The sequence below is a fragment of the Entelurus aequoreus genome, linkage group LG23 (genome assembly GCF_033978785.1).
Source record: "Entelurus aequoreus isolate RoL-2023_Sb linkage group LG23, RoL_Eaeq_v1.1, whole genome shotgun sequence".
In the NCBI taxonomy this organism is placed as follows: domain Eukaryota; kingdom Metazoa; phylum Chordata; class Actinopteri; order Syngnathiformes; family Syngnathidae; genus Entelurus; species Entelurus aequoreus.
Genome location: NC_084753.1, coordinates 32,780,753 through 32,801,243, shown reverse-complemented (window position 1 = coordinate 32,801,243; position 20,491 = coordinate 32,780,753). Strand labels below are relative to the sequence as shown.

At 37.9% G+C, this 20,491-nt stretch overlaps 1 protein-coding gene across 1 annotated transcript in view; it reads right to left on the bottom strand.

Moving 5' to 3' along the window:
- The window catches only part of elp3 (elongator acetyltransferase complex subunit 3), a 39,146-nt gene that overhangs the window by 12,756 nt on the left and 5,899 nt on the right, over window positions 1-20,491 (bottom strand). The window contains exons 7-9 of the mRNA XM_062034884.1: window positions 19,460-19,614; window positions 9,296-9,457; window positions 1,710-1,836 (exon numbers count right to left, since the gene is read on the bottom strand). Coding sequence (XP_061890868.1) covers window positions 1,710-1,836; window positions 9,296-9,457; window positions 19,460-19,614 — 444 coding nt within the window. The remainder of the gene's footprint in view (window positions 1-1,709; window positions 1,837-9,295; window positions 9,458-19,459; window positions 19,615-20,491) is intronic.

Here is a 20,491-nt window from a genome sequence, read left to right as displayed (position 1 = left end):
AACACTACTTTATTTAATTTAGTTTACTTAAGTGATATTATATTATGTATAGGAGGAAGTAAGATTAAAACACTACTTTATATAATTAAGGAATATTATATTATGTATAAAACAAAGAGGAAGTGATATTAAAACACCATAATTCAGTTTAATTAAGTGATAATATATTATGTATAAAACAAAGAGGAAGTAAGATTAAAACACTACTTAATTCCGTTTTATTAAGTGATATATTATGTATAAGAGGAAGTAAGATTAAAACACTACTTTATTTAATTTAGTTTAAGTGATATTATATTATGTATAAGAGGAAGTAAGATTAAAACACTACTTTATTTAATTTAGTTTAATTAAGTGATATTATATTATGTATAAGAGGAAGTAAGATTAAAACACTACTTTATTTAATTTAGTTTAATTAAGTGATATTATATTATGTATAAGAGGAAGTAAGATTAAAACACTACTTTATTTAATTTAGTTTAATTAAGTGATATTATATTATGTATAGGAGGAAGTAAGATTAAAACACTATTTAATTTAGTTTAATTAAGTGATATTATATTATGTATAAGAGGAAGTAAGATTAAAACACTACTTTATATAATTAAGGAATATTATATTATGTATAAAACAAAGAGGAAGTGATATTAAAACACTATAATTCAGTTTAATTAAGTGATAATATACTATGTATAAAATAAAGACGAAGTAAGATTAAAACACTACTTCATTTAATTTAGTTTAATTTAAATATGTATAAAACAAAGAGGAAGTAAGATTAAAACACTATTTAATTCCGTTTAATTAAGTGATATATTATGTATAAGAGGAAGTAAGATTAAAACACTACTTTATTTAATGAAGTTTTATTAAGTGATATGTTATGTATAAAACAAATAAGAAGTAAGATTAAAACACTATTTAATTAAGTGATATTATATTATGTATAAAACAAAGAGGATGTAAGATTAAAATACAACTTTATTTAATTTAGTTTAATTAAGTGATATTGTATTATGTATAAGAGGAAGTATGATTAAAACACTACTTTATTTAATTTAGTTTAAGTGATATTATATTATGTATAAGAGGAAGTAAGATTAAAACACTACTTTATATAATTAAGGAATATTATATTATGTATAAAACAAAGAGGAAATGATATTAAAACACTATAATTCAGTTTAATTAAGTGATAATATATTAGGTATAAAACAAAGAAGAAGTAAGATTAAAACACTACTTTAATTAAGTTAATTGAAATATTATGTATAAAACAAAGAGGAAGTAAGATTAAAACACTATTTAATTCAGTTTAATTAAGTGATATTATATGTATAAAAACAAAGAGGAAGTACGTTTAAAACACTATTCAACTTTGTTTAAGCCTGTAAAAGAAAAGGCTTAAATAAAGAAAAATCCTTATTTAAAACATACTTTTTTCTGACCAGCTTGAACTATGTGATACTAAAATAAATTGAAATAAATTCAATAAAAATTGATTCATCAGCACAAATGTTTAAAAAGAATTGGTGCTGATTTGTATTTGTATTTTTAATTTTTTTAATGGAAAACAGAAAGTCTTGATTAATGTCAACAATGAGCTGGGTTTGTAGTGCACGGCGTTTCAAGCATGATACTGATAAAGCAGGTTGTGACTGCTTGAGAAGAAGTGTCCTAAGGCAGGAAGACAAAAAAAGACTTACAATAAACTGCTCCACGTCTCTCTCGATGCCCACGTTGGGCAGGTCGGGCATCATGTGGGCCACCACTTTGAAGCCGGCGTCCTTTGCCAGGTGGAAGGACTCGCAGACTGCTCGCACCGTGTGGCCTCTGCAGGAACACACCACCAGTGTTAGCGCACCACCATTGTTAGCGCACCACCATTGTTAGCACACCACCAGTGTTAGCGCACCACCAGTGTTAGCGCACCACCAGTGTTAGCGAGAAGCAGCTGGTGTGTGACCGCCTGCTTAATGACAGTGATTGGCTAGTTACCAAAAAAATTTAGTAAGCTAAGCTACAAGTTACTCTCCATTAAATGTAACTAAGCTACAAGTTACTCTCCATTAAATGTAACTAAGCTACAAGTTACTCTCCATTAAATGTAGTTTAGCTACAAGTTACTCTCCATTAAATGTAACAATTACTCTCCATTAAATGTAACTAACCTACAAGTTACTCTCCATTAAATGTAACTTAGCTACAAGTTACTCTCCATTAAATGTAACAAGCTACAAGTTACTCTCCATTAAATGTAGCTAAGCTACAAGCTACTCTCCATTAAATGTAGCTAAGCTACAAGTTACTCTCCATTAAATTTAGCTAAGCTACAGGTTACGCTCCATTAAATATAGCTAACCTACAAGTTACTCTCCATTAAGTGTAGCTAAGCTACAAGTTACTCTCCATTAAATGTAGCTAAGCTACAAGTTACTCCCCATTAAATGTAGCTAAGGTACAAGTTACTCTCCATTAAATGTAGCTAAGCTACAAGTTACTCTCCATTAAATGTAGCTAAGCTACAAGTTACTCTCCATTAAATGTAACAAGCTACAAGTCACTCTCCTTTAAATGTAGCTAAGATACAAGTTACTCTCCATTAAATGTAACTAAGCTACTTGTGATTCTGCAATAAATGTAGATAAGCTACACGTTACTCTCCATTAAATGTAACTAAGCTACACGTTACTCTCCATTAAATGTAACTAAGCTACAAGTTACTCTCCATTAAATGTAACAAGCTACAAGTTACTCTCCATTAAATGTAGCTAAGCTACGAGTTACTCTCCATTAAATGTAGCTAAGCTACAAGTTACTCTCCATTAAATTTAGCTAAACTACAAGTTACTCTCCATTAAATGTAACTAAGCTACAAGTTACTCTCCATTAAATGTAGCTAAGCTAAAAGTTACTCTCCATTAAATTCAGCTAAGCTACAAGTTACTCTCCATTAAATTCAGCTAAGCTACTGGGGAAGCTATTCCCGGAGAATTGTACAGGCATGTGATTTTTCCGTCTATAGTCGGAAATCCGTCTTTTTTATCTCTGTAAAAATATAAAAAAATATTTTCAGATTTTCTTCGTTTTTTTCCCACCTACAATGTGTGTTAAAATCTTGATCTGTCTCTTTACCATATCTGCCAACAACTACGGGTTGCCTCGTAATGAGTACAGTTTTGATAATCCAGTGGTAAAAACTGCGGTTTTCCATTAAAAATTATTAACTTAGAAGTCGAGGCTACGTAGCAAATCAACTCCACGGGCAGGGGACAAAATATATGGGAAACATCAATGGTGATTGGTTGGTTTACGTATAGGAAAATCCACGATTGGTTGGTTGGTTTACTATGATGAGTCACGATTGGTTAAGATTAGACATGGAATAAACATTTAAAAACACACTGATTGTGGCAGACATGTGATGACTTTTGCTACAGTAGTCTAAATGCTACATTTCATTTTCATTGGGGTTTTAGAACAAGACAGTAGCTGACATTTTGTTCATTATTTCTACTGTTTATGTTTTGATATTGAATAGTTGAATCATTTTCAAACAAACAACATGACAGCAAGATATTTCATGCTATGAATCAAATGGCTATTCAGATAAAGGAAGTTAGCTAATAGAATAAACATTGTGTGTACTCTTTATGAGTTTTGCATTTGGAGCAGTTAGAAGTGGAGAGGGAGTCGAAGTGACATAAATTGGCTATAAAATCCAAGGCAGAATCCACTAAAGCAGACACAAAAAGGAAATTGCAAGCTGCTCAGAAATGTGCCAGGAAGGCCCATGTCAGAGCCTTCAAAGCAAAAATGCCAAGGTAATGTGTCAATAACTAGATGAACCATCTGTGGCTATGAAGTGAACACTAGTACGGTTGTAAATTCTGTATAGAGTAGGCTCACCCATGTGGTTCCTGTGGATTTAAACACAAGTTGTAATTACAGTAGTGACTAAATAACAGTGACTGAACAGACATAGTGATTCATTTGGATGAATGGGGTATGTATTTATGGCAACTCTGTTGATCATTTTTCAATTCTTTAAACATAAACATCTTTAAATGGTGCTTTTTTTGCTAATTTCCGCATGTTCAATTGATGAAAAACAAAGAGCTTCACTCTTTTTCCTTAAGTTCAAATCACATGCCTGATTGTAGCAAGCTGCACTACAAAAGTAGCTTGCAACATCAAAGCTACATTTAACAAAATTCCTATCTGTGGGCCCACATGTATACCGTATTTTTCAGAGTATAAGTCACACCGGCCGAAAATGCATAATAAAGAAGGAAAAAAACACATAAGTCGCACTGGAGTATAAGTCGCATTTTTGGGGAAAATGTATTTGATAAAAGCCAACACCAAGAATAGACATTTGAAAGGCAATTTAAAATAAATAAAGAATAGTGAACAACAGGCTGAATAAGTGTACGTTATATGAGGCATAAATAACCAACTGAGAATGTGCCTGGTATGTTAACGTAACATATTACAGTGTTTCCCATAAACTGCCAAGATACCTGTGGTGGTGGGGGCGTGGCTATGGGCGTGGTCAACATGACATCATCGAGTAATTTGCATAATTTACTAAAATGATATGATTTTCTCTAAAAAGGCTCAAAAAATGTATACTTACTAATTAATAATAACAGTTTTGTTTTAAACGTCCATCCATTCATCCATTTTACAATATAATTACAACACTTTATGTACATATTCATATACAAATTTGAACAATAAGTTATTCACTGAAATATATTTATTAATTGTGGTTCTTACAAAAAATATATCTTATAAAATATAAAAGCTAAAATGTCTCTTAAAGGCCTACTGAAACCCACTACTACCGACCACGCAGTCTGATAGTTTATATATCAATGATGAAATCTTAACATTATAACACATGCCAATACGGCCGGGTTAACTTATAAAGTGACATTTTAAATTTGCCGCTAAACTTCCGGTTCGAAACGCCTCTGAGGATGACGTATGCGTGTGACGTAGCCCGGCGAACACGGGTATGCCTTCCACATTGAAGCCGATACGAAAAAGCTCTGTTTTCATTTCATAATTCCACAGTATTCTGGACATCTGTGTTCGTGAATCTGTTGCAATCATGTTCATTGCATTATGGAGAAGGAAGCCGAGCAAGCAAAGAAGAAAGTTGTCGGTGCGAAATGGACGTATTTTTCGAACGTAGTCAGCCACAACAGTACACAGCCGGCGCTTCTTTGTTTACATTCCCGAAAGATGCAGTCAAGATGGAAGAACTCGGATAACAGAGACTCTAACCAGGAGGACTTTTGATTTGGATACACAGACGCCTGTAGAGAACTGGGACAACACAGACTCTTACCAGGATTACTTTGATTTGGATGACAAAGACGCAGACGTGCTACTGTGAGTATGCAGCTTTGGCTTTTTTTTGCGTATGTACGTAACTTTTTTTAAATATATAAGCTTTATGAACCTTGGGTTAGGTGAACGGTCTTTTGGGCTGAGTGATTGTGTGTGTTGATCATGTGTTTGAATTGTATTGGCGTGTTCTATGGAGCTAGGAGCTAGCAGAGGAGCTAGGAGCTAGCATAACACGTACCGTACCGTACGTGCGCGTCACGTACGTAACTTTTTAAAAATATATAAGCTTTATGAACCTTGGGTTAGGTGAACGGTCTTTTGGGCTGAGTGATTGTGTGTTTTGATCAAGTGTTTGAATTGTATTGGCGTGTTCTATGGAGCTAGGAGCTAGCAGAGGAGCTAGGAGCTAGCATAACAAACACGCAGGTGTTATTATGCAGGATTAATTTGTGGCATATTAAATATAAGCCTGGTTGTGTTGTGGCTAATAGAGTATATATATGTCTTGTGTTTATTTACTGTTGTAGTCATTCCCAGCTGAATATCAGGTACCGTGAGTATGCAGCCTTGGCTGCTAAACATTCGATAACTTGACCGTATGTGCGCGTCACGTACGTAACTTTTTAAAAATATATAAGCTTTATGAACCTTGGGTTAGGTAAACGGTCTTTTGGGCTGAGTGATTGTGTGTGTTGATCAGGTGTTTGAATTGTATTGGCGTGTTCTATGGAGCTAGGAGCTAGCAGAGGAGCTAGGAGCTAGCATAACAAACACGCAGGTGTTTTTATGCAGGATTAATTTGTGGCATATTAAATATAAGCCTGGTTGTGTTGTGGCTAATAGAGTATATATATGTCTTGTGTTTATTTACTGTTGTAGTCATTCCCAGCTGAATATCAGGTCACCCCCGGCTCTCACAGCATCTTCCCTATCTGAATAGCTTCAACTCCCCACTAGTCCTTCACTTGCACTTTACTCATCCACAAATCTTTCATCCTCGCTCAAATTAATGGGGAAATTGTCGCTTTCTCGGTCCGAATCTCTCTCACTTCATGCGGCCATCATTGTAAACAATAGGGAACTTTGCGTATATGTTCAACTGACTACGTCACGCTACTTCCGGTAGGTGCAAGCCTTTTTTTTATCAGATACCAAAAGTTGCAATCTTTATCGTCGTTGTTCTATACTAAATCCTTTCAGCAAAAATATGGCAATATCGCGAAATGATCAAGTATGACACATAGAATAGATCTGCTATCCCCGTTTAAATAAAAAAAATTCATTTCAGTAGGCCTTTAAATCTCTGCCCCTTTAATTAGTGCATACTAAATAATTTAACTTTAGCCTACTACTACAACCATATTATTTACCAGCAACATAAAGTGAAACAGAGGCAGAGGTGTCCTGCCACAGTCAGTAACAAATAAACAGAAAACAGTAGTGGTCAAATACAAATAAGGCAACAAGAGAAGTATCCTACACTTCTCTTTTGTAAAGTAAATCTGAACAGCCGATATGGGCATCTACATCAACTATATGATTTGCCTGAGAAGCTGGACAGGACAAAAAAAAAATTTATATATATATATATATATATATATATATATTTTTTATTTTATTTTATTTATTTTTTTATTTTTTTTATTTGTGGCGGACGTAATTCTTTCGTGGCGGGCCGCCACAAACAAATAAATGTGTGGGAAACACTGTATTATGGTAAGAGTCATTCAAATAACTATAACATATAGAACATGCTATACGTTTACCAAACAAGCTGTCACTCCTAATCGCTAAATCCCATGAAATCTTATACGTCTAGTCTCTTACGTGAATGAGCTAAATAATATTAATTGATATTTTACGGTAATGTGTTAATAATTTAACACATAAGTCGCTCCTGAGTATAAGTCGCACCCCCGGCCAAACTATGAAAATAACTGCGACTTATAGTCCGAAAAATATGGTAATATCCATGTTAATAATGTAAGTAAGAGTGTACAAATATTACTATTAACTATCTGTCATTTATCTACAACTACCGCTAGGGGTCCCCGCACCCTACTCTATGTATTTATTTGGTTTGCCTTTTCTTTGGCCCACCCCTATAATGTTATTCAATTTCTCTACCTACAGTAAAAAAACAGCATCCATCTATATCTTGACAAAAACAAAAACAATGACTTGTGTGTTGTTTGGGAACAGTTGGTAATTGTTATGTGCAGTAAAACTTTTCATGAAGTCAACTCGCCTTTAATGTGTGTTCCTAAATTTGTGTTCCACGTCTTAGATGAAAAGAGCAGTTATGATTTTGCTTTACAGAGTACACAACTAAAAACTAAGGCTATGGGCGTTGTTTTCTCTAAAGGCATACATTTGTCTCTAGTGTGTGTGTGACAATCATTGGTACTTTAACTTGTCTAAATATGGCCAAGGACACACATTATTGTGAGTTTCCTGCACGCCGTCTTCAGCACGAAAGGAAAAATCTAATCTGCAGGAGAGAATTCCTCTGACAATTTCATGTACTGTATTTTTCGGACTAAAAGTCGCAGTTTTTTTCATAGTTTGGCCGGGTGCGACATACTCAGGAGGATTAACACATTACCGTAAAATATCAAATATTATTATTTAGCTCATTCACATAAGAGACTAGACGTATAAGATTTCATGGGATTTAGCGATTAGGAGTGACAGATTGTTTGGTAAACGTATAGCATGTTCTATATGTTATAGTTATCTGAATGACTCTTACCATAATATGTTACGTTAACATACCAGGCACGTTCTCAGTTGGTTATTTATGCCTCATATAACGTACACTTATTCAGCCTGTTGTTCACTATTCTTTATTTATTTTAAATTGCCTTTCAAATGTCTATTCTTGGTGTTGGCTTTTATCAAATAAATTTCCCCAGAAATGCGACTTATATGTTTTTTTCCTTCTTTATTATGCATTTTTGGCCGGTGCGACTTATACGCCGGAGCGACTTATACTCCGAAAAATACGGTATGTTTCTATTTTTTGGAGTGGTCAGCTTGAAGCGTCCCTCTGTCTCGGGCTCCCTCGTCGTCATGTGACATGAGTGTCTGTTATGATTTTGCTCCCTGGTTCGATGACCCGCCCTATCTTGCCTCCGATTGGCCAGTCCGTAACGTTTCTCCGTAACCTTAGCCAATTGTGACTCATCATACGAACACCAACCAATCATCATGGATGTTCTCATTCATCCAGGTCATTGTGTTTTCTACGCATTTTATTTGGCCTGGATTCACAGTACATTTTCTCTCTTTGTACACTACCGTTCAAAAGTTTGGGGTCACCCAAACAATTTTGTGGAATAGCCTTCATTTCTAAGAACAAGAATAGACTGTCGCGTTTCAGATGAAAGTTCTCTTTTTCTGGCCATTTTGAGCGTGTAATTGACCCCACAAATGTGATGCTCCAGAAACTCAATCTACTCAAAGGAAGGTCAGTTTTGTAGCTTCTGTAACGAGCTGAACTGTTTTCAGATGTGTGAACATGATTGCACAAGGGTTTTCTAATCATCAATTAGCCTTCTGAGCCAATGAGCAAACACATTGTACCATTAGAACACTGGAGTGATAGTTGCTGGAAATGGGCCTCTATACACCTATGTAGATATTGCACCAAAAACCAGACATTTGCCGCTAGAATAGTCATTTACCACATTAGCAATGTATAGAGTGTATTTCTTTAAAGTTAAGACTAGTTTAAAGTTATCTTCATTGAAAAGTACAGTGCTTTTCCTTCAAAAATAAGGACATTTCAATGTGACCCCAAACTTTTGAACGGTAGTGTAGCTTTGATGTTAGCTACCACGCTACATGGCTCTAAAAGTAGCCAAGCTAAACTTGTCAAAAAAGCAGCTAAGCTACCACCCGGCAACTAGGAAATGTAGCTTAGCCTGACCTGTTAGTGTCTCTGGCCACGTCTTCATACACACTCTGCACGCCGATCTCCAGCCTGGTGCAGCCGTAGGCCAGCATGTCGCTCAGGTGTCTCTTCAGGCAGTAGTCAGGTCGCGTCTCAATGGTGATGCCCACACACTTGGTGTTGCTGCGCTCAGAGTACCTGCAAATGTTGCAGGAAATGACTGGCATCAGCTACATGGCTCATTAATCTCACACGTATATTATCAACATCTTCCTCACATTAGGGACCTAAAGAAGCAAATCATGTGCAATGACATTTTAATGACTATTGGCTTTACAAAAATGATGTCTTCAATTAGTCTGAGTCTTAAAAGGGAACTGCACTTTTGCCTATCATTCACAATCGTTACGTAAAACAAAAACTTTTTTTTGATGCATTCTAATTAGAGATGTCCGATAATGGCTTTTTTGCCGATATCCCGATATGATCCAACTCTTAATTACCGATACCGATATATACAGTCGTGGAATTAACACATTATTATGCCTAATTTTGTTGTGATGCCCCGCTGGATGCATTAAACAATGTAACAAGGTTTTACAAAATAAATCAACTCAAGTTATGGAAAAAAATGCCAACATGGCACTGCCATATTTATTATTGAAGTCACAAAGTGCATTATTTTTTTAACATGCCTCAAAACGGCAGCTTGGAATTTGGGACATGCTCTCCCTGAGAGAGAATGAGGAGGTTGAGGTGGGCAGGGTTGAGTTGGGAGGTGGTAGGGGGTATATATTGTAGCGTCCCGGAAGAGTTAGTGCTGCAAGGGGTTCTGGGTATTTGTTCTGTTGTGTTACGGTGCGGATGTTCTCCCGAAATGTGTTTGTCATTCTTTGTTTGGTGTGGGTTCACAGTGTGGCGCATATTTGTAACAGTGTTAAAGTTGTTTATACGGCCACCCTCAGTGTGACCTGTATGGCTGTTGACCAAGTATGAATTGCATTCACTTGTGTGTGTGAAAAGCCGTAGATATTATGTGACTGTGCCGGCACGCAAAGGCAGTGCCTTTAAGGTTTATTGGCGCTCTGTACTTCTCCCTACGTACGTGTACACAGCGGCGTTTTAAAAAGTCATAAATTTTACTTTTTGAATCCGATATCACATTTTATAGCATTTATCGGCCGAAAATATCGGCAGTCCGATATTATCGGACATCTCTAATTCTAATGCGTAAAGTGAAAGTTAGCAAAAGTCAGCTAACAAGGGAGCCAATGGAAATCGCTCTATTCTGCCTATAAAGCACTCAAAAAAAAACATCAAGGATTTATATACATGCTTAAAGGCCTACTGAAAGCCACTACTACCGACCACGCAGTCTGATAGTTTATATATCAATGATGAAATGTTAACATTGCAACACATGCCAATACGGCCGGGTTAACTTATAAAGTGCAATTTTAAATTTCCCGGGAAATATCCAGCTGAAAACGTCTCGGTATGATGACGTTTGCGCGTGACGTCACGGATTGAACGGAAGTATTGGGACACCATTGTGTCCCAATACAAACTGTCTGTTTTCATCGCAAAATTCCACAGCATTCTGGACATCTGTGTTGGTGAATCTTTTGCAATTTGTTTAATGAACAATGGAAACAGCAAAGAAGAAAGCTGTAGGTGGGATCGGTGTATTAGCGGCTGGCTGCAGCAACACAACCAGGAGGACTTTGAGTTGGATAGTAGACGCGCTATCCGACGCTAGCCGCCGACCGCACCGATGATCGGGTGAAGTCCTTCGTCGCGCCATCGATCGCTGGAACGCAGGTGAGCACGGGTGTTTGAGCAGATGAGGGCTGGCGTAGGTGGAGAGCTAATGTTTTTAGCATAGCTCTGTCGAGGTCCCGTAGCTAAGTTAGCTTCAATGGCGTCGTTAGCAACAGCATTGCTAGGCTTCGCCAGGCTGGACAGCATTAACCGTGTAGTTACAGGTCCAGGGTTTGGTTCGGTGTCTCCTGATAGTAGAAGTAATAATAGTATTGTTGATCTTCTGTCTATCCTTCCAGTCAGGGGCATGTTTCTTCTGTTTCTATCCGCAGTTAAGCACGATGCTATCACGTTAGCTCCGAAGCTAAAGTGCTTCACCGATGTATTGTCGTGGAGATAAAAGTCACTGTGAATGTCCATTTCGCGTTCTCGACTCTCATTTTCAAGAGGATATAGTATCCGAGGTGGTTTAAAATACAAATCTGTGATCCACAATAGAAAAAGGAGAAAGTGTGGAATCCAATGAGCCAGCTTGTACCTAAGTTACGGTCAGAGCAAAAAAAGATACACCCTGGCGTCCTGCACTGCACTCTAATCCTTCACTCTCACTTTCCTCATCCACAAATCTTTCATCCTGGCTAAAATTAATGGGGTAATCGTCGCTTTCTCGGTACGAATCTCTCTCGCTGCTGCTGTAAACAATGTGCAGATGTGAGGAGCTCTTCAACCTGTGACGTCACGCTACTTCCGGTACAGACAAGGCTTTTTTATCAGCGACCAAAAGTTGCGAACTTTATCGTCGATGTTCTCTACTAAATCCTTTCAGCAAAAATATGGCAATATCGCGAAATGATCAAGTATGACACATAGAATGGACCTGCAATCCCCGTTTAAATAAGAACATTTCATTTCAGTAGGCCTTTAATGTAGTAACATTCATCATAAAATGTAATGTTTACATATTTTGATCATTTTAAGCATAAGGCGGCTTATTGATTTCTTAAGACGCATCACAGCGTTCACGTTTTCTTCAACAACAAACACTAAGCATCATGTAGCAGTAAGTGCTAAACAAGATATACAAACATAAGAAAACAATCACTTACTACACAATGTCTGCTCTCACTAGGATAAAGACTGATGGCACGTTTATAACTCACATAGGGTTAAAAAACGAGCGTCTTTTTGTGTCTTTCTGGCTATCTCCGGGTCTAAGTTGGATGTCAAAGTTGATCAACTTGTGGGTTTATGTCCACAACCTTCTACTATCCAGATGAGAGGTATGATTTATCATCTAGAATTAACTTTCACCAACTCAAGAGGCGATGCAGCAGCTCAATATGTCAATATAGCAGCATAAGCTCATTAGCTCTCTGTGATCAATGTGCCGCTAACAGTAGTTCCTCCGTGTTAGCGCTTGTAATAACAATATCGCTATTACTTGTTAATATTCAGGTCACCACATGTAAATGGAGTATTGTTGGCACTTTTTTGGATGTTTTCTAGAGGGTTTTATGGGCGCAATAGTGCATTCCGATTAGCTGCATCGTTAGCCACCTCTTTCTCACCATATTTTACGAGTTAGAATGCATATAAAAAGAAAAACGTGTGTTCTTGTCTTCCATAAGGACTGTGAATGATAAGCAGATTAATAAAACAGAGACAGACTTTTGTCAAAGTAAATCCTTTAATGCCACTCCATTGACCACGTCTCTTTAAGAGTATATGTACTGTAAAGGTGCTCTTTATAGCACCGCGCCAAGAAATAATGATCATTTCTCACTACATTGATTTGCTTTAATAGCCCTGCTCTTTACAGTCGCTGTCGTTTGGGAGCGTCGTAGCAAATATTCTTAAGAGAAATAATGACTGTTATTACATTCAACCGGGCAAATACAAAGATGCTTAAAGGTTTCATGGAGTTTTACTCGGACAAAACTTCTGGAAGCTCCAAGACACCCTGGCGTTATTCCCACACTCATGACGTCAACAACAAGGCAAGACTTTCTGGTCACATGACCACCAGCACCTCATTCAACACCTCTGCATTATTATTAGGGACCGAGTCCCTTTGGGACAGAGGACCCTATTGTATTTTGTAGCGTTTTATTATTATACCGCCGCCTCTTTGAGCTGTAATTTGACCCCTTTAACATGTTTCAAAGACTGGCGAAAATTGCGATCTAATCAAAAAACCAAACCCCAAAACTCAAAATTGCGCTCTAGCGCCCCCTAGGAAGAAAACACAGACAAAACTGCCTGTAACTCCCAGTAGGAATGTCGTAGAGACATGAAACAAAAACCTCTATGTAGGTCTCACTTAGACCTATATTTCATACACTGACAACCCCAAGCAAAAATCAACAGGAAGTTTGCAATTCCCCCTTCAAAACAAAAGTGGTGTAAAAACAGTCACCTTTTTTCAAACATTATCTCTTCTGAGCGCGTTTGTCGTGTCGGCTTCAAATTAGCACAGGAGAGAGATTGAACCCTTCTGATTAAAAGTTGAGGAAATTGTTTTAATTACTGCTCCGGTTTGGATTTTATGAGCCCTCAAAGTCGGTCCCGTCCATCGTTGCTTGCAGCTTTAATTATTATTATTATTACGAAGATGGCTGAAACAAGAAGTAAACATGATGCCATGTTAGTAATGGAGAGCATTGATTGGTTCAATCAATCAAAGTGTATCAATTCATCACAAGTGATTCAAAGGGCTTCACAAACCACCACGAAGTCCTGCAATCTGAACCCACGTCAGGGCAAGAAAAAAACTCCCCTCAATGGGAACAAGGAGAAACCTCGAGAGGGACCGCAGACGATGAGTAATATCGGGATCAAACGGCCGCTTTGTACAAGTTGTATCACATTTTTATTGTACTGCAATATGAAATGTGAAAATACGATCTTGTTGGGTCCCTTATGTGCCGTCACATTTTCTCTCGGCTCAGAAAAGGTCTGAATTCCGACACCACATGAGAACCTTTCGAACTTTATCTGGACAACATTTAGAGATGAAAGTAGTGTAAGGTAAATATTCAATCGATATGACGTTTTTTGAAGTCACAGCATTAAAAAAGAGCTCTGACAAGGGCTAATAAAACTGCTTCAATTAGGCAGGGTTAGTACTGTGCTGTGGGTGGGTCAGGGTGAGCAAATCAAGCGTTCCTTTCCTCCTATCCCAGCCACACACAAACAAGTTGTAGTTTCCATGTTTTGTCTGAGCACGATAGTTCCATTAGTCTCGGAACGTATACTCCGCGATATCACTCCAGAAATCTGTTTTTGATCAAGTATAAAGATCTATTCCATTGCATAGTTGCATTTTTTTGCTCCTATCTGCTTGTGGCAGGAAGATATAAGCCTCTTGTGTACCCAGATGGCTTACGCGCTGCTTGCTGTACAACCGCCCTCTTGGTTTGCTTGACCACCACTGCTTTTCACTTCCGGGAAGAAGTCGCGTGACCGAATACCAGCAATACTAGCAACATGGTTGTTCACGTTTTTCACCAAAGGGAAGTTGTGTATTTTTGATATTTTCGCGTGTGAGAGAGTGCATTTTTTAATCAAATATGGACTTTTGTCGAGGCTGGAACCAATTATTCCTGTTCACTAGGGGTGTAACGGTACACAAAAATTTGGGTTCGGTACGTACCTCGGTTTAGAGGTCACGGTTCGGTTAATTTTCGGTACAGTAAGAAAACAACAACATATACATTTTTGGGTTATTTATTTACCAAATTTGCAAAATCTTCCACCAAAAATATTTTTCTTAGTGGAATATTTGATGTGAAGTAATGGGAACCTTGGATAGGTCAATAATTCATAATAACATTGATTTTGATTCAATATTATATTTTGAGCAATGACAGTTTGAAAGAAAAAAAAACTGCTTTGTTTTATTAGTCAACATTGCAACTTTTTCTAAATCACATTTAACCTTTAAGCTTTTTTATTTCCCATTTGTTATGTTTTAGTTTATTTGAATAGTATTTTTAGAATGTGCCGTGGGCCTTTAAAACATTAGTTGTGGGCCGCAAATGGCCTCCGGGGCACACTTTTGACACCCCTGCTATAGATAATAAAAAATTAAATCTGATAAATCTATGGATAAAAAGCAGAGCCTGGCGACGCATGCGCGTTTATCATAACTCTCTCGCTCTCTCTGTCTCTGCCCCTCCCTCACCAATGTTGCTGCGCGCACAATTTGTTTTGTTTTTAACCCCTTCTTAACCCTGGACGTACATTGAAAATACACGCAACCCTAACTCAAAATGCCGGACATTTGAGGCATTTAAGAAACTCCGCCCTGACAGCTCCACAAAAGAGGACATGTCCGGTGAAAAGAGGACGTATGGTCAGTCTATCCTAGCCCGTTAGCTGCTAGCATGCCGTGTGTTGTGCCTTGGTGTGCATTGTTTACACAACGTGCGTTACGCTACTTAATATGGCCGTGTGGAAACCCGTTCGGTACACCTCCGAACCGAACCGGAACCCCCGTACCGAAACGGTTCAATACAAATACACGTACCGTTACACCCCTACTGTTCACATTGTTTTCTCATGGGGAACTTTGCTTCGCTGTACCAATTTGACCATTTACCAACCATGATCAAAAACCTATTAACTTCATAAATGTAGGTTCCACAGTATAATGAAATGCAAATTAATAAATAATGTATAATTTCTTTCGTATATTGTGAGGAAAAAAGTAGCAACATTTCTTCTGACTTCAAATGTGCAACAATCAAAGTGAAACATTGATTTTATTATTCAGGAATTTAGCTGGCTCTCCTGGACGATGCTAAAGCTAGCAGCGACTCCCGACATGTCGCCTATCCAATAGCGTACAAGTTTTAAGATGTGGGAGGAAGGTGAACGCTGTCAACATGCTAAGCGCTATGCCAGCGTCACTCACACAGATCTATAAGGTCATGTCTTGTGTTTGTGCGAGAGATCCATGGATGATTGACACCAATGATGGCACTTGCTGCTCCAAGCAGGACCATCACACAGCGTGAAATAAGGAATCAATAAGAAAGTCTATTATCTCAAGGGATTATCTCACACTATCTGGCTGATATCAACACATCACGCTGAGAAGAGTTTAACACGCTTCATATAAACACACACACACGCAGAGCAAACATGCACCCCTTGCTTCTATTGCAATTACTCACTGCAACACACACAAGACAAAATACTCACAGTGTGAGGACATGGCACACACACACACACACTCACACACGCCTTTTTGCGCTTATCAGACTTGAGGGAAGTAAACAACAAAGCTATTATTTAGTGTAAATTGGGGAACCACGTCACGTCAACAAATGAGTTTCTCCTCTGACGTTGAATTGTGTCCAAGTTAAGGCTGGGCGATTATTGATGACCATTGATCATTGATGACTATTGATCATTGATGACCATTGATCACTGATGACCATTAATTTGAGTTGTTAGCATATACTGTATGACCTCCATCAGTCTGTTACAACACACTGCAGTGGTCCACAGTAGGGATGCAACAATACTGGCTATAATCCTGCACAAGACAAACCACTTTCATTCAAACAAATCATTCTGATATTAATCAAGATCAGATGATATAAAAAAATGTATCGTGATTTTTTCCCCACCATATTATCATCACCATAATTGTCTAACAAGGCTATTATGCCTGTACATTCATGTTGTCACCATAATTGTCTAACGAGGCTATTATGCCTGTACATTCATGTTGTCACCATAATTGCAATGAAAAGGACTTTGACTGCCCTGCCTAAGAGAGGTAAGGTGAAGCTAACGCTAGTGTAGATGTGTGTATCTGTATGTAGCTGTTGTGTAGATGTGTATCTGTATGTAGGTGTGTGTATCTGTATGTAGCTGTGTGTGGATGTGTATGTAGCTGTGTGTGGATGTGTGTATCCGTATGTAGCTGTGTGTATCTGTATGTAGCTGTGTGTGTCTGTATGTAGCCGTGTGTGTATCTGTATGTAGCTGTGTGTGGATGTGTATCTGTATGTAGCTTTGTGTGGATGTGTGTATCTGTATGTAGCAGTGTTTAGATTTGTGTATCTGTATGTAGCTGTGTGTGGATGTGTGTATCTGTACGTAGCCGTGTTTAGATTTGTGTATCTGTATGTGGATGTGTGTATCTGTATGTAGCTGTGTGTGGATGTATGTAGCTGTGTGTGGATGTGTGTATCTGTATGTAGCTTTGTGTGGATGTGTGTATCTGTATGTAGCAGTGTTTAGATTTGTGTATCTGTATGTAGCTGTGTGTGGATGTGTGTATCTGTACGTAGCCGTGTTTAGATTTGTGTATCTGTATGTGGATGTGTGTATCTGTATGTAGCTGTGTGTGGATGTATGTATCTGTATGTAGCTGTGTGTGGATGTGTGTGGCTGTGTGTATCTGTATGTAGCCGTGTGTATCTGTATGTAGCTGTGTGTATATGTATGTAGCTGTGTGTGTATCTGTATGTAGCCGTGTGTGTATCTGTATGTAGCTGTGTGTATATGTATGTAGCTGTGTGTGTATCTGTATGTAGATGTGTGTAGCTGTGTGTATCTGTATGCAGCTGTGTGTATCTGTATGTAGATGTGTGTATCTGTATGTAGCCGTGTGTGATGTGTGTATCTGTATGTAGCCGTGTGTATCTGTATGTAGCTGTGTGTGGATGTATGTAGCTGTGTGTGGATGTGTGTATCTGTATGTAGCTTTGTGTGGATGTGTGTATCTGTACGTAGCCGTGTTTAGATTTGTGTATCTGTATGTGGATGTGTGTATCTGTATGTAGCTGTGTGTGGATGTATGTATCTGTATGTAGCTGTGTGTGGATGTGTGTGGCTGTGTGTATCTGTATGTAGCCGTGTGTATCTGTATGTAGCTGTGTGTATATGTATGTAGCTGTGTGTGTATCTGTATGTAGCCGTGTGTGTATCTGTATGTAGCCGTGTGTATCTGTATGTAGCTGTGTGTATATGTATGTAGCTGTGTGTGTATCTGTATGTAGATGTGTGTAGCTGTGTGTATCTGTATGCAGCTGTGTGTATCTGTATGTAGATGTGTGTATCTGTATGTAGCCGTGTGTGATGTGTGTATCTGTATGTAGCCGTGTGTGGATGTGTGTATATGTATGTAGCTGGGTGTGGATGTGTGTATATGTATGTAGCTGTGTGTGGATGTGTGTGTCTGCATGTAGCTGTGTGTATCTGCATGTACTGTATATGTGTGTAAGTGTGTAAGAGTATGTATTTACAAATATAGCTGTATGTATTTAGGTGTATCTGTATGTAGTTGTTTGTAAGTGTATGTAGCCGTGTGTGTAGTTGTGTGTATCTGTGTATAGCTGTGTGCATCTGTGTGTATATGTGTGTGGATGTGTGTATCTGTATGTAGATGTGTGTATCTGTATGCAGCTGTGTGTATCTGTATGTAGATGTGTGTATCTGTATGTAGCCGTGTGTGGATGTGTGTATATGTATGTAGCTGTGTGTGGATGTGTGTATATGTATATAGCTGTGTGTGGATGTGTGTATATGTATGTAGCTGTGTGTGGATGTGTGTGTCTGCATGTAGCTGTGTGTATCTGCATGTACTGTATATGTGTGTAAGTGTGTAAGAGTATGTATTTACAAATATAGCTGTATGTATTTAGGTGTATCTGTATGTAGTTGTTTGTAAGTGTGTGTAGTTGTGTGTATCTGTGTATAGCTGTGTGCATCTGTGTGTAGCTGTGTGTATCTGTATGTAGCCGTGTGTATCTGTATGTAGCTGTGTGTATATGTATGTAGCTGTGTGTGGATGTGTGTATCTGTATGTAGATGTGTGTAGCTGTGTGTATCTGTATGCAGCTGTGTGTATCTGTATGTAGATGCGTGTATCTGTATGTAGCCGTGTGTGGATGTGTGTATATGTATGTAGCTGTGTGTGGATGTGTGTATATGTATGTAGCTGTGTGTGGGTGTGTGTGTCTGCATGTAGCTGTGTGTATCTGCATGTACTGTATATGTGTGTAAGAGTATGTATTTACAAATATAGCTGTATGTATTTAAGTGTATCTGTATGTAGTTGTTTGTAAGTGTATGTAGCCGTGTGTGTAGTTGTGTGTATCTGTATATAGCTGTGTGCATCTGTATGTAGCTGTGTGTAAGTGTGTGTATCTGTATGTAAGTGTGTGTATCTGTATGTAGCTGTGCGTAAGTGTGTAGTTGCATGTATTTGTGTGTAGTTGTGTGTGTGTTTAAGTGTAGTTGTAAGTCTGTGTATCTGAATGTAGTTGTGTGTAAGAATGTGTATCTGTATGTAGTTGTGTGTATCTGATGCATGGTTGTGTGTAAGAATGTGTATCTGTGTGTGTGTGTATTTATATGTAGAAGTGTATATCTGTATGTAGTTGTGTGTAGTTGTGTGTTTGTGTGTGCCCCAAGGAGTACCTGACAGCCTCTGCTAGGTTGTTGGAAGCGTGTCCAGACAGGGCGTCATGAAGGTTCCTGATGAAGTAGTCTCTGTACTCCTCAGACAGCGCCATGAATGTTCCGCCCATCACGATGAACTCCACCTTGTCCACACTGTGACCCAGCTGCTTCAGCTACACAACACAACAACACAAGTGTAAATGCACACAAGAGTGTTCCACAAACAAGGAAGTCAAGTCAACAGCGGCCTCTGCTGTCAAAAGCAGGTATTACAAGATGTGTTGAAAGTCATATTTACTATCACATTGTAGTCACTTTTTTTTTTACTTTGTCAACTCAGACAGCAACAGACTATGTCAGATAATACCCCATTTAAAGATATTTAGATTAGCGTGAACAAAACAATACACTTGGTCAATATCAATGGCATATGCATATAAAATACAAGTTCTTCTTTTGTATATCCCTCCATCCATTTTCTACCGCTTGTCCCTATCGGGGTGCTGGAGCCTATCTCAACTGCATTTGGCCTTATTCCTGTCTTTCTTGTAATCAGTTATTGCCATGGCAGGTGAATACAAAATATTAAAATACTGACGAGCCAGTTGAAGAGGCTGTGTGCTGTATGCCAATATTGTTATGGAAATTAAACATTTACTCATTAATTAGCCCATCCCTGCTCGCCGTTATTGGTGAAGAATGAATCCATATTATTGATGCTTTTTTTTAGTTATTCAATGCAGTTTAAAGTCGGCGTTATTTCATAAGAAACAATTGCAGGCCCACAGTATATAGTATGATACTTATTATTATTGTACAGTACACAGAATTGTATTTATTGTACATGATACAGTGTTGCACTTATTATAGCACAATATATATTATTGTACAGCATGCATTATTGTACTTATCGCACAGTATAGTTTTTTACTTATTGTACAGTAAACAGGATTGTATTTAGTATCTATGGCACATGATACAGTATATTGTGCTTGTAGTAGCACAATATACTGTATTGTTATTGTACAGTATACATGATTGTACTTATTA